Source organism: Globicephala melas, chromosome 7 (genome assembly GCF_963455315.2).
Source record: "Globicephala melas chromosome 7, mGloMel1.2, whole genome shotgun sequence".
NCBI classification, from domain to species: Eukaryota; Metazoa; Chordata; class Mammalia; order Artiodactyla; family Delphinidae; genus Globicephala; species Globicephala melas.
Genome location: NC_083320.1, coordinates 69,423,299 through 69,432,885, shown reverse-complemented (window position 1 = coordinate 69,432,885; position 9,587 = coordinate 69,423,299). Strand labels below are relative to the sequence as shown.

The 9,587-nt window shown below is 38.3% G+C and overlaps 1 protein-coding gene across 1 annotated transcript in view; it reads right to left on the bottom strand.

Moving 5' to 3' along the window:
- Positions 1–5,263: 5,263 nt before the first annotated feature.
- Positions 5,264–9,587, bottom strand: part of DPP4 (dipeptidyl peptidase 4) — a 76,976-nt gene continuing 72,652 nt past the window's right edge. The window contains exons 24-26 of the mRNA XM_070045854.1: positions 8,206–8,278; positions 7,866–7,939; positions 5,264–6,256 (exon numbers count right to left, since the gene is read on the bottom strand). Of these exons, the coding sequence (XP_069901955.1) occupies positions 6,155–6,256; positions 7,866–7,939; positions 8,206–8,278 (249 nt within the window). The 3' untranslated portion in view covers positions 5,264–6,154. The remainder of the gene's footprint in view (positions 6,257–7,865; positions 7,940–8,205; positions 8,279–9,587) is intronic.

Below are 9,587 nucleotides of genomic sequence, written 5' to 3'. Positions count from 1 at the left end.
TTGTGATGCAAAGTGTTTTGTCTTTTTTTCCTTATCAATGTAGAACATTTTGATTGAACGTAATATTAAAATTTAGACACACCCTGATGCTAAGCAAACTTGGTGATGTAGACGTTTCAAGAGTATTCAAACAATTTGAACTTTATGAACAAACTATGATGAGAGCTATATTAGGACGTACCTCTTCAGTTTCCCAGAGAGCAGTGACTTAGATACAGATGACATTGTACCCATGACTAGTAAAAGCTTCTAAGATCCTTAGTAGGATTTCCCATTATTAGAACTCCTTAGGCTTCGGTTTTCTAAAATTTGTCTCCTCCCTGTTTGTTACAGTAGATCAGACGGGACCAGTATTCTTTTGTAGCCATCTAGCAATATGTTATGGAGGTAACTGCATTCAGAACTGTAATGTACTGGTTAGTATTCTCCTCTTGACTCATGAGTTTACTTTGTAATTGCTATCACTTAACAGCCTTCAATATTGGGAAGTTTCTCCTAAATATAATTTGAGTATCTCCTTGGTGTAGTTTAGCCTTATAGAAACTCTCCACTGATGATTCACTAGCAACTTGTATTTCAATACAACCCCTAAATCTTTTAGGATTTTTCTTGGCTTTTAAAAGTGTGGCTCATTATTTTTTTAACCTACACTGATCTACCTCTGTTTCTATTGAAATTTAGCCTCTTTGCTTCTAGGTATGGGACTATTTTACTATAATTACAATATTGCTCTCCAAATTTTCCAATATACCTCTCTTGTATATTCATACAATGAAATGAGATTACAACCAGTTGAACATTTTATGAGAGTAATTTGGGTAATATGATGATTCTCTAACTATCTACTTTGAAAGTCTGCTTGTAATCAGTCCCTTCGGAGAAGCCCAATATTCAAGGCTTACTCGTAATACTTTTAGAGAGCTCTTTCGGTGTTTTCCTTAGAAAACTGTAGCTCACGAACACAGCTGTCACTTCATTACAGTTTCTATTGGTGTAATGGCCACTACTTTTTGTGCTGGAACTTTGAAAATAGGACTGTGAGCCTCGCTTCTAAGGGCAGGGTAGACACATACCTGTAACATAATGTGATGTGTACTGAGTTGATTGTATCATGAAAGTGAGTAACTCAAGGATGGAATTTTGAGCAGGGCTAAGTTTGAAGAAAATGTTATATAAGAGGTAGCGTATGAATTAGGATGGATATGGGGAAGGAAACCTACTCCAAGAACTGCAAAGATCTCAAACATGTCAGTATTGAAAAAATAAAATAGAAAGTAAATATATGTGGTATAACAGGAGCCTGACGTATGTGATGTATGACATATTTGAAATCCAGCAGACAGCCCAATATGGTGGAGTGTTAGGAGTGTGGTCGGGACCTGTATGAAAAGGTAGGAATACAAGTTGGAGACATTATAAATGATGTTAAATTTTATGTTAGGGTATTTCAACTTTATCCATTAAGAGTTTTGAGTAATGGAGAGGCATGCATTTTGGGAAACATTAGTCTGGCAGCATGGTAGAAAACATAGTGGGGGAAAAGTGAAATTATTTCCTTAGGGATCCTGTACTCAGGATGACTCTCAGAGACTCAAACCAAGCTCTCATTGAGTGGTCTATAAACTTTTATTATGATTGAAACAAAACAGGCTCAAGCATATTCTGTAGGTACTTAATAAGTAACTACAGGCACAAGAACTTTATGATAAATCCTTTCACATAGAGCATTCTTTTATATAATGTTTTGGGTTGTATTTTTCAAAAATGTTCAGAAAAACATGGTATCAGCAGTAATCCTGAGATGATTAAAGAAATCTAAGTGTAATACAAAATTCAGCCAATGGCTGGCTCATATAAGTCCAGAAACCACCCTCCCCCTGCTCACCTTTTCATCCCACTTATCTCATCCGTACAATAGACTTAGCTTTAGAGCTAGGTACTTTTACCTTCAAGCGTGTGTAGAGTCATAGATTTCTTCCATTTGTTTATAAGCTCCTTAAAGGTAAGGATAGTGTTTTATCCCTTCTTTGTAACTCTCCGGAGCCTAGTTCTTTCTGTGCTTTGCTGTTTATTCAGCCAGCAAAGGCTGTAGACAGAATCGTAAGTAAAATATATCGAAGATGTGGCCTCTCAGTTTATCAAGAATCATTAAGGATCCAGAAAGGATTCTCACTGACATGGCAACATCGGAACAAAAGCAAAAGCTTACTGAGCACCTTCATATGCCCAAAACCTGTGGACACAAGACGCCTAAGGGGAGAACTGGTGTAACCCATGGAATCATCAAACCAGGCATGGTGTATAAACCTCCACAGCAATGCAACAGGTATGGGAGGTAGGTATTTTGGTATCTCTTTCAAATTAAGTAACTGGGGTTCAAAGAGGCTAAGCAATGTTCTTTAAAATGTTCCTCACTGTGAGTGTCAATGCTGAGATTCTAACCCATGTCCGCCTAGCCTCGGCTGGAGTGCACTGACTGTCCAGCAGGAGGCAAGATGTGGCCGCCTTCCTCCTTGACCGGGCAGTCATTCTGGCTCATGCAACCAGAATTGGGTTGAGTAATATTTCTTCTCAGTATGTTACATTTTCTTTGTCACTCATCCTTCTGTGATTAACACTAGAAACCAAACCTACTCAATGAAATAGTATTTTTGTTCACAAGTCACAAATATCATGACTTTGGATAGGAGAAACTAATTGGAACAATGAGAGTTTTCGTTGTTTGATGGGTCACACTTTTCACCATACATGTGTTTTAAATACACTGACAAACTTGGGGTGACTGCTCAGATGAAAGATTATTTAGAATAAGAATTTTGACTGAGTTTGCTGGAGTTCAATTCCAGAAAAGACACCCGTCTCAATTTGGCAGTAAGAAAATTATCTTTCTTTTTATTAATTCAAAGCCTTGAGTTTAAATGTTAATATTGTCACAGAAAGGTGACATTCAGAGAGATGATACATTTCTACTGAGCATGACATTGGTCTTATTAATCCCATGCTCTGAGCTTTTCTTAATGGTAGTGACATTATGCTTTATTACCCACATTCATCTCTCATTCTCAACCATCCGTGTCCCTCAGACATCCTGAATACACACTCCAGATCTTTCCGGATGTATGTAATACTGTTCTCGGACACTGCTGTCACAAAGTTGGAAGAACAAAATTCTCTTACTTTACTCTGAAAAAAACCTTCTTCTGTTTTGGTGTTGTTTTTCATTTAGAGCTTATTGAATCTTAAATATTGTACAAATCTAATAGTTTTATAAATTGGAATTCTCACATCAACTTAGAGCAAAAGCAACAAATGCCAAGTGGTGAAACTACTAGCCTCAGTGACCACCTGTGAATAGAAAACACTCAGAATGACATATAGCCTGATGTGATCATTGATCTTCATGGTGGTGGCCTTGAGTCATCACGATGCATTGAATTATGGTCTATGCCGGTTATTTAAGAAAGCATGGAGATATGTAATCATTTCTGGCAAGATTTCCAATTTTAAAAAGTTCAAAAATAATTTATAAAGTGATTTTCTAAAAATCTTGATCAAAACTTTAAAAAGAAACACTGTATCCATAGAAGGGATGTGACAATTTCTCCTTTCCTTTGGCGCCTGTGTTCCTGGGCACCGGTGCACTCTAACAGGTTGTTTACGAAAGGATCTTAGCATCCAGGTGCCTGGTGAAGCTGAGACAGTCAAAGGCAGGCAAGTCTGCACATCTTACTGGTATGACTAGTTCCTGTGTGTTTCAAACCTACCCTCAGACTAAGTCTATCTCAAATTTGTCAATTTAACTTCCTTCCTCAATAAACTAATTTAAAACTCTTACTGGAGAGTAAAACTTGTCCTATGAGGGTCAGATGAAATTTACTTTAACTTCAGTCACATCATCACCATTTGCAACCCTCATTATGTGAAAAATACGTGCTGGGATTTTTTAATTACCTCTGGGCTCCAGAGACAACATTTTGAAACTAAAGAAACAATAAATTCATACAGTTTTGACATTGTACAATTGTTGTACAGTATCAGATATTATATAATCCTCTTAATATCTGTATAGTATCTGATATTGTACATCTCCTGTTGTAAAATTGTCTTATTAATATCTGAACAATACCTGATATTGCACAGTGTCTGGTTTCAATTAAGAGAAAAGGAGAATTTTTACTTAATTTGCTTTATGATTACTAATTCAATCCAGGATGTGAACATATGACCTATGATTACTCTTTCTGGATATAGAACTCCGCAAAGATTGGTCCAGGTACTCACAATGATTGCACTCTATTATTAGAATTATGACAAGAGCCCTATAGGGTTTGAAGGTTGGCTTATGGTTCCAATGAATGAATGCTATTTGAGACTTAATTAAGACTTATGGTTCCCATGAATGAATGATATTTTGAGACTCAATTACTCAATGCCATGCGCTGAAAATACAGTTGAAACAATTTCACAATCTTCTGTTCATTCCTGTGCATGACTCACCAGTCTCATGTTGAATTGATAGATTTTTTTCCAAGTCTTCCATTTTTAGATTTTTATGCTGTAACGCATTGTGTCTGGGACAACTTTTTCCAGCTATGTTTGAAACTATGTTTGAGTTCCTAAAATCAATTTTTAAAAATAAGGCCATTTTGCAAATAATTGAACAAAAATATTATGTGTCCTCAGTTATCTCAGCATCTTAAATGCATGGTTTCATTAATATAGTTATGTCAACCAAAAATAATTAAACACTTAAGTTGTTGACTTTTTTTTTTTTTAACTTCTACTGAGCCATCTGGGCTACCAAGATGATACTGTCGAGATTATCTGATATTATGAGCCTCATCGTAGTTCCCCGGAATAAAATGATATAGTATGTATTATATAAATAACCCAAACTATTTTGAGTTGATTTTTCAAAAGCTTATATATATGTATGATAACAGTAATTGTATATGTATTAGATAAAATCGCTATGAATTGCTTAATTTAACACATTTCTATGTATCTATTTCTTACAAAAACTGAACCCTCTCCATGTTTACGAGGCAGTTTGGGATAACAAGCAAAATAAACAAGAGCCTTTCTGAGTAAGCGTGTCCATATGCCAATGCAGTTTAGGTCTGATTCAAGACACAGAACTCATTACCTCTGAAAAAATGAAGGCACATTTATTACTGACCAGGAGAAATTCCACCGTATGTAGAATGGGAATCATATCACACACATTTGTAGCTAATTTTCAATTTTTAAAAACAAGTCCAAGGAAGTTAAAATATTCTTTTAATTAGATGCTCAAAGAAATGAAATAAGAAAAACTGATGCAAAGACTCCTTCAAGTTAGGATTTGCAATACAAATATTTTCATCTCTTAACAGGGCAAGCTGATGTGTTCACATCTCCGTTCCAAGCTGCCTCTCTCACTAGGAAACATCAGTATTTTTAAAGCACATTTACAATGCTTTCCCATCACCCTTGCTGTGTTTTTGTAGCACCTATAGCCATAACTGGCACCTGGGGGCCCTGCATTGTTGGCAGTTTCTCTCTCATTTCTTTGGAGTCTATTCAACTGCTGTGGTTTTATTCAGAAGTCAGTGCTTTTGCATATATGATTTCCTGAGACTGTTTGAATAGTCTTTCTCAGAAAACTGTGCCAGTCTGGCTGTGAACAGCTCTTCGAGGAGCTGATAGCAGCCTGGTTGGGTCAGCAGGCTTGGACTGGGGTTCACAGCCTCGCCCTGCCCGCTTCTCTCCCTACCCCCTCTTTTCTTACCCCTGCCTCAGTGATATCACGGCCCACATCCTGCCATTCCTTCCAAGAAGAGAACAGGTCTAGTCCAGTTAGAAAAAAAGGCTGCCCAGGGAACCTCTGCAAAGCTCCCATAAAAACAATTCTTATTTGTTGTTTCACTAACTGAGATGGAAGTGATTTTAAATAATAAACAAAACCAGACTGAATAATTCAAACTTCCATAAGGTTGCAAAGACAGAAGTCCCTACCTCGGGTTATAGATATGAAATTTGGGAACAAAGGTAACCTTACATTTCTTGATTTGAGGGTACTTTTTTAACATCGTCATCTTGATGGTGCAGTTTTGAGATAATGAGAGCAAAAGTGGCTTTTCAGAAGCTTTAGATGGCATGCTGTTCCAAGGTGCTAAGGTAGCGAGAAGCATTGCTTTAGGAAGTGGCTCATGTGGGTGTAGATGTGTTGGTGTGCTGTGCTGCTGGCGATCCCATGGTCTTCATCTGTATACCACTGGAGAGACAAGAAGAAAGGTCAGAATTAGGAAGTCAGTTGTCTTTTTTTTTTTTTTTTTTTAAACCCAAGTGAGTTCTCATTAGCATACATGGAACGACACAGGATGTTTTAATTCTTCAATCAGTTTATAAACTGAAATGTGATCAAAGAGGGTTTCTCATTTCCTCCCAGAGCTTTTCCAGGGCATGTAGATCTGTCCTGCAGGAGTCTCTGATCGTCCTTTGCAGGTGCTGAGACAACTCACTGTGAATTTGGCTTCACTGCACAGTGCTTTAAGGATATGTACAGTTAAAATATCCAAGTCCGTTTTCAAATTTGACTCAAAGGACACTTAGAAACACATCATGCATAGGAGGGAATGTTTATCCTGTAAAGCCCACTTTAATTAAGTGTTATCAACTGTTAAATTTCTCCTACACTGCAGTAAGATAAACTATTAAAATAAATGAGTTTTTAGAAAGCAATTTTTCCTAATATATATCAATAAGGCACTAGAAAAAATCTATTTCAGTATTCCATATATATTTTTAGCATAACATATGAAGTCAAAAGTCAAATGTATTATTTGCAAACACTTTTTCACTGGAATTTCACTGGAATCTCTTATCTGCATGTCTGACATTTATGTAGGATGAGTTGATGACCTGAGGCAAAAATTTATCAACTCATCCCACCACGTGAAACAAGTGGGAAGTCACTGCCAGGCAAACATATATTATGGAGACATAAATTAACTTTCAAAAAGGGCTTAATGTATCACGTCTTTTCTTTGAACAGTGGAAGGATACACCCCAACCTCATAAGAATCTAACCCCCAAAATATATGCCAGGTTTTGTGGTATCAAATGACTGTCCCAGTTTTACACAGTAGGCGCTGTTTGAACTGAGCACGGAGCAAAATGTGTACGTTAAAAGAGAGTGAGGGAGAGCAGGCTTTTTAAGCTAATACAGACAAGAAAGGACTTAACACAAAAATATCTAGTGCAACACACACACATATATAATCTTTGTTTCTTCTTACTCTGAAAAGGTCTAGTGCATAAAATGAATTTGACTTAATACCTAGAAACATCCTCTGAATAGGCAACAACAGCTCTAGCCATTCCCGACTTTATAAAACCAGCCTAATTGTTTATAACCTGTGGTGTTCAACAGAAGATAACACGGAAGTTGCAAAAACTGAAGCGCACTGATTACTGATACCCCACTGTTGTTAGAAGGGCTAGTAACACATACTATAGATGGATTTGCATATTTGACCTGAGCTATTATCGTGCTGGTTTCACTTTAGAATTACTCTGCCACACGTTCACTGGCTAAGTGATTACTTTTTAATCAAAATAGGGAGAGACGGGACAATCACAGGACTAGGGTTTTGACCCTCTCAGGATATGCAATATTGTGCTTCTCAACCCCCAACTGTATGATATTGAACATGACTCTCTTTATGACTCAAGGATATCACTTCTTCAACTTCTCATTGGAAAAATGACTCCTTTTGCTTCCGTCCCCCGTCTCCTGGAACCTCTGTGAGGAGAAGTAGTTCCAAGAGGGGAACCAGACCCCACCAGGAAGTTCCCTCCCCTTGCAGGAAGTTTTGCTATACCATTGACTGGAAATCCACTCCAGCATCCACCAGGGCTTTGGAGATCTGAGCTGACTGCTGAAAGTGAACGTTATCTGCAGGGAGAGAAAGGAAACATAAAGTAACTAAAAGCCCGCTCCACTTTTCTGGTAGGAAGGGTGGGAAAGGCACAAGAAGAAAGGGACTGTTTGAAGTTCTAGGATTCAGCATCCCATTTAGGCCAAGACAAGTGAGTTGTGGAAAAGCAACACTGTTTTATTGAAGTAAATGTAACAGTCTTGCCCCTCATGCTTTTGTTTTGTCAGTAGTGAAATTGCAAACCTGTCTGTGATACTAAAAAGTCTAATTAACTGAAACTCACCATCTGCTGTTCCATGAATAAGGAGGTACTCAACTTGTTTAAAATTTTCAGCTCTGCTCATGACTGTTGAATTCTGGAATTGGGAAAAAGAATGTCATTATTCAAAAAAAGATCTGCCATAAACTGATTTTTCACTTCAGTTTACAAAATAAAATGTTTTCAGCTGGGGCCCCCTTTGATACAAAATATAGCAAACCGATATTCAAGCAAATGCTGTCTCCATGCATGGCAGAATGTACAGCATGCCCTGTCCCTGTGAGACAGGACCGGAAAGGGAGGATGCCACATCTTCCCTGTACATGCAGAAGAGGGCATCTGCGCCCCCCCACCAGGCTGCATGCGAAACCCCTTGAGTCCCAGATCCCAGATTGGCTGTGTCCTATGCATTAGCACAGGGCAGAGTCTCATATTAGCAATGTATGTTCCATGGGCTTATGCTGTAGTTCAGCCAAAAAGTGTATTGCCATGGCAACCATGTGTCACATGGTGCCGTACATGCTACATTTCAAAGAGCCTGTACATAGCATTTGCAACTAAACATACTCTGCAATATGTCATATGAACTTTGGTCTACATTGCTAGGCTCTGAATGAGAAGCAAGTATTACCTTGTTTGGAACAGATGTTTAAAACCTAGGCAAATGTAACATACGGGAGGGGAAAGGGGTGAAAAAGATCAAGTATGGCCTTAGAAAATCAGTGGGTGGTTGTCTGCCTCATTCTGCATTGGGGAAAGTGCTGCTTTTGGATTAAGCCAGGGAATTAGAAAAAACTGGGAGGTCAGCTTTTTGAAGGCTGTTTCATGACCTTGGACAGGTAGGACTTCTAGAATGAAGGTGGAGTCCTTGGTGGAAAAGCTTTGAAAGTATAGAACTAGTCATCTGGTCTTAATTTGGAGATGTTTGCAGAGTTGGGATGAAGGTAAGAATGTCATAGACATTGTAGCAACTTTGGGAAGGGGTGAGCGGGACTCTGCTTCTGTTGTTGGGCAGAGGAAGGGCCGGTAGCCTCCCTATGGGTTTAAAATCAGCCGGCTTATCCTGCAGCATCTTGGTGAATCAAAGTCAACTTTATGAGAGGCAAGGTTTGTGTTTTACAGATATCTTTGTAGCTAACATCAGCTTAATATTTTGATGGGAACCCTGAAGGTCTGGCTGGAAGGGGATGGGGCTAAGGTCTGAACGTTTGTACTCTAGCCCCAGCTTCAACATCAGAGAGCTGTGCACCTAGAGACATGCTGCTGAGTGTTGTTTTCTTGGAAATGGGAGGAAGATTAACTCTTGCTCTCACTGAAATAGAAATCAAGAGACATGGCTTTTTTTAAGGTTAAATTATGGTGATGTGAGGATGGTGTGACACAGTGTTTCTGGAAAAAAGACATTC